This window comes from Grammomys surdaster, unplaced genomic scaffold, assembly GCF_004785775.1.
Source record: "Grammomys surdaster isolate TR1022 unplaced genomic scaffold, NIH_TR_1.0 269, whole genome shotgun sequence".
Classification (NCBI taxonomy): Eukaryota; Metazoa; Chordata; class Mammalia; order Rodentia; family Muridae; genus Grammomys; species Grammomys surdaster.
In genome coordinates, this window is record NW_021604710.1 from 1,568,496 (window position 1) to 1,573,745 (window position 5,250).

Below are 5,250 nucleotides of genomic sequence, written 5' to 3' on the forward strand. Positions count from 1 at the left end.
GAGATGTCTGTCAGAGAAAATTTGGATTTAAAACCATGCTTTCTGATTCTAGATCTTGCCAGAAACCCCTAAATTTTCAGAATCAGTTATTTTTTTTTTGTAATTGAGTTTTGGATTTCATTAAGATTAAGTTAGGTGACATATTTTAGATAGTTTTAAAACCAGAGCCAATTATTGTGATCTCTTTGTCTCAAAACAAAGGAAATGGGTAAAAAGTATAGTGCTTAAAACTGTATTGTCTCACATCCAGGCTACAACTATTCCTCTAAGACACTATTTTTTGAAGAATATAACTATATCCTCTAAGACACTGTTCTTAAGTCACTGGGCTGTTTATCTAAAGCAGTTGATAAAAAGCCTGCTACCATAGTCTCATGAGTGAACTGAAAACTGATAAAATTGCTGGCAGGAATCACATATGCTGTGGAATTTTACTTGCAACTCTATGTTTACTTGATTGCTTGTGTGTTTTTTCCCTACTTTCTATGCAGATTAATAATTACCACATTTTTTAATGGAACAGGCCAACCAGACATGGATGCATGAATTCATCCTCCTTGGCCTTTCTAGTGACTGGGACACTCAAGTCTCCCTCTTCATCCTGTTCTTGCTGATGTACCTGGTGACAGTATTGGGGAACTTCCTCATCATTGTTCTGATCAGACTGGACAGCAGACTCCACACTCCCATGTATTTCTTTCTCACCAACCTGTCCTTTGTGGATGTGTCTTATGCCACAAGCATAGTTCCCCAGCTGCTGGCTCATTTTCTTGCCCCACACAAAGCAATTCCATTTCTGAACTGTGCAGCCCAGTTATTCTTTTCCTTGGGCTTGGGTGGGACTGAATTCCTTCTGCTGGCAGTGATGGCCTATGACCGCTATGTGGCAGTGTGCAACCCTCTGAGGTATTCAGTCATCATGCATGCAGGGCTATGCACATGGCTGGTTATCACATCATGGGTCAGTGGCTCCATCAACTCTCTTGTGCACACTGCCATCACCTTCCAGCTGCCCATGTGCACAAATAAATATATTGATCACATCTCCTGTGAAATTCTAGCTGTGGTCAGATTAGCTTGTGTGGACATTTCATCCAATGAGATTGTGATCATGGTTTCTAGCGTTGTCTTGCTTATGACACCTTTCTTTCTGGTTCTCTTGTCCTACATCCAGATCATCTCCACCATTCTGAAAATCCAGTCCAGAGAGGGAAGGAAGAAGGCCTTCCATACGTGTGCCTCCCACCTCACTGTGGTAGCACTATGCTATGGTACCACCATTTTTACCTACATCCAGCCCCACTCCAGCCCCTCAGTCCTTCGGGAGAAGTTGATTTCCCTTTTTTATGCCATATTGATACCCATACTGAACCCCATGATTTATAGTCTAAGGAATAAGGAGGTGAAAGGGGCATGGTAGAAACTGTTAGGAAAATTTTCTGGGTTCACATCAAAACTGACAAGTTGATGCCTCCTGAACATTGATGAGAAGATGGCTTTTCTTCTTTGTTCTCCTCCCAACTCAGTTAGAACAGCTGTTTCCATGGCAACAGGGAAGATGTTGAAAGAACATGTGTTTACGGTGTTAGGCAGGAGCCTGAGTGGTTATGGTGGGTGTGTGACGTGGGTGTATTTTTCTGTTACAGCAATGTGTTCAGCGGAACTCAGCACCGCTGTCATCATTAGTCAACCCCACTCTTATGGTTCTGGTACATCATCAACCTCAAATTTTTTACTTCATGATATCTCAAAAGCTATACTCATTAAATTGAATTTGTGCTTTCAGTTTTGAGTTTTGACATCTTCCTAAGCTAGCAGTAAGTGCTACGATACTCTGAGAGTACTGGGGTAGAGGGACATGATTACAAGGTCATCTCCTGTGTACTGTATGGATAAGCTTAGATGTCCACTATGCTGCCTATATTAGATGCATTATTTCCTTATGATATTTCTAACTTTTGATGAATCCTAAGTGGGTGAGAATATATAATTGATGCAAAACGAACATTTTATTGCTGTTTTATGTACTCTCTTATTATTATCATTTTACTTCTTATTAAATATGATGTTAAATTAACATTTTAAAATCTTATACCGAAAAAGTATTTACTTGTACTTTGGAAAAAAATTGTGGTGCAGCGTTGGTAATCAAATAGTACCGTGAGGAGTCAAGTACATTTTATACTTGAAGTTTTTCTCTCAGTGATACGTGGTGTTTTTAGCCTCTTCTAGCACATTTTTAATGCACAATATTTTGATGTAATACAAAAATACTGCTATCCAAACACATTCAACATTTTTGTATATAGAATCTAGCGTAATGTACATTCTGAGGGAACTGGGTAGAGAAGCATCAACTAAAGCCTTTCCTGAGATCTAGTCACAAGCTATTTATACACAAAACCATTAAAAGTAATGAAAAATCTGACATATCTTTATGAACCATACATTACTGTGCATGTATGGAGTCTCATCAAAAACATTAGAGCCATCTAACTTCAGAAAGAAATTTTGGTTCTGAAAAACTGGAAAGCAGATAAACAAAGAGGAAACAACTAACTGACTAAGAAAAGCATCAAAGCCAGACCTGACCTCATAAAGAATATTCTTTGGACATGACCATAGAGATAGTGGCTTTAATATTGATTTTAAGAAAGCAGAAGAGTTGCTGTGCAGTACAGAAAGTGCCCCGGGCCCCACTTAATATCTTTGTGCAATCTCATCTTAAAAGCAGGTGATTAGGTTTATATTTTCTCTGTAATTTTAGTGGGTTGGAGTATTCTGGGCACACATTTTACCTTTGATATAAACACCTGTATGTTAAAAGAGAGGAATGAAATGACTGAACAGGGCATAGGGAAGGAGAAGGAGGAGAGAAAATAGAAGTGAGTCTTCTCATTTCAAGAAATCACAGAGCAAGACCTTCCTTCCCTGCCTTTGTACCTTCATCAGCTCAGATAACTGAGATTCTTCCACTTGTGAATGCGTCACAGAAGCTCTGGCTTTCAAATTGTAGGATTTGGGAGCTGCAGAGATGGTTCAGCTCTTAAAAGCATTTACTTCACTTGCTAAGAATCTGGGTTCAGTTCCCCTAAACCACATAGCCGTTCACAACTGTCTATAGTTCCATTTCTAGAGGATCTTGTGTACTCTTCCGGCCTCCATGGTGGTGTGTATACATTCATGCTAGCAAATCAGTAGTACACAGAATGCCTGAAAATCAAAATATATTAAAAAAACTATAAGTAATTGTGGGCTATATATTTATTCCTCAGAGTGACATTTATAGTTTACATTAAGGTTGACCTAATCTTAACATTTTGTTACAGAAACACATGTAACTGTTATGATAAATAACAGTGAGGTATTCTTCATGTGTTGTTGCCAGTGGATGGTTGATAACTTACTATAGTTCACAAGACAGAGACATGGCAATCAAAGCTACAGCATCTCACAGTAAAGAATCAAAACGGAAACATAGATATTTCAGGGACTATTAAGCAGGTGCTCACAAGAATCATTGGCAAGATTAGAGACAACAAGAATAAGTTGACAAACAACCTGATCAGAAAACAGTAAGTGGAGACTTACTCAGGAATGTTTAATGCTACTTGCATAGAAGGACCTGGAGAAAACCCTAAATGTTAAGAACCTCTGTGCTGAAGATTGAAAATATGGGAAACCATTCTGGTTTCAAAATAAACCTTGAGCAGCATGAATACCGGAAAAAAAAAATCAGAAGTGTGCTAAGAGAATCTGAAGCTGAGAGATGCTCCACAAACCCCACTCTCGCTTCTACCCAGGCCATAGCATGGAGGAGCTGTGTGAGATCACAAGAAGTCACTTTGACAGCCTGTCTGACCTGCAAGAAGAGCACACAGTGGGCAGGCCCTTCACACTCCTTTAAAGCTCAGGCATAGGAATTTTACACAGACCACTGACCTCCGAAACACTAGAGAGAGCATTAAAATTTGCAACATGAAATAAACAGGAGAATAGGGGCATAAAGTGGTCTCTGAACACAGCAATTATTCTCTCAGGGAGGACACATTTGCATAACTTGTTTTAATTACTGAGGCACATATATGCATGATACATCAAATGTGTGAAGATCAGACTACAACTTGTTTTTCTCCTTCCATTATGTGGGTCCCAGGGCACAAATTTATGTCATAAGGCTTGGTAGCAAGCATATTACCTTCCTAGTTATCTCAATGGCCCTAGAAGTAGACAACTTTTTCAGAAAAAATTAATTTATTGTGGCGGTTTGAATAGGTCTGGCCTCCATAGATTCATGGATTTCAATACTTGGCCATTGGAAGTGACACTGTTAGGAAGTGTGGCCTTGTTAGAGGAAGTGTGTCATTGTGGAGATGGACTTTGAGGTCTTATATGCTCAAGCTATGCTCAGTGTATTACACAGTCTCCTCCTGCTGCCTACAGATCCAGAAGTAGATCTCACAGAGCCTTCTGAAACAATATGTCTGCCTACATGCTGCCATGATGATAATGGACTAAACATCTGAAACTGTAAACCAGCCTCAGTTAAATATTTTTTTTTATAAGAATTGCTATGGTCATGGTGTCTTTTCATGACATACACAACAAACCCTAAGACATCTATTAAAATGGAAAGAGGAAGAAATGATAGAATCTTTTATGTTAGGGAATTTAAGTGGTGTGTGTGTGTGTGTGTGTGTGTGTGAATGTGTAGACACACTAGACATATATGGAAAGTGAGAACATCATTTGATAAAATGTCTCAATCATTTTGGTTTATAGACAACTCCTTGTTGAGCTGACTTTCTGACACTTGTGGATGATAGACTAAAGCTATAAACTGAAATAAACCCTTTCCTCCACAAGTTGATTTTGGTCCTGGTTTTTACCACAGCAATAGAAACCAAACAAAAACAATATGTAAGAATTTTTCACCATAGACCACTTCAGACCAGGTAAATTCTTTCATGATGTCTACTAAATATATAAGGAGGAAATGAAAGCAGGCATCATAAAAACATTTTCTGTACACTTATTTAATATACAAAGACAAAACATATTTTATATATTGGAAGGTATAATTTAAAGCAATCTTTAAAAAGTTTGAGGTATGTAAAATAATCTAATAAACTACAGTGCATCCATATACAAAACTAAATACTGACAGATATTAAACAAAGAGAAGAATGTGCCTAGTTGGGGAGCATTCTCACCTAGATGAAGGGAGAAATGAATACAGGGAGAAGAGAA

General features: G+C 38.3%; 1 protein-coding gene across 1 annotated transcript; it reads left to right on the top strand.

Moving 5' to 3' along the window:
- The first annotated feature begins 514 nt into the window (after nucleotides 1–514).
- LOC114628549 (olfactory receptor-like protein OLF3) lies at nucleotides 515–1,420 on the top strand. The gene has a single exon (XM_028776435.1). The coding sequence runs from the start codon at nucleotides 515–517 to the stop codon at nucleotides 1,418–1,420; it is 906 nt and encodes a 301-aa protein (XP_028632268.1).
- Nucleotides 1,421–5,250: the final 3,830 nt, after the last annotated feature.

Coding starts and splice junctions, on each gene's coding strand:
- LOC114628549 (XM_028776435.1), top strand. CDS start 515: ATGGAACAGGCCAACCAGACATGGATGCATGAATTCATCCTCCTTGGC.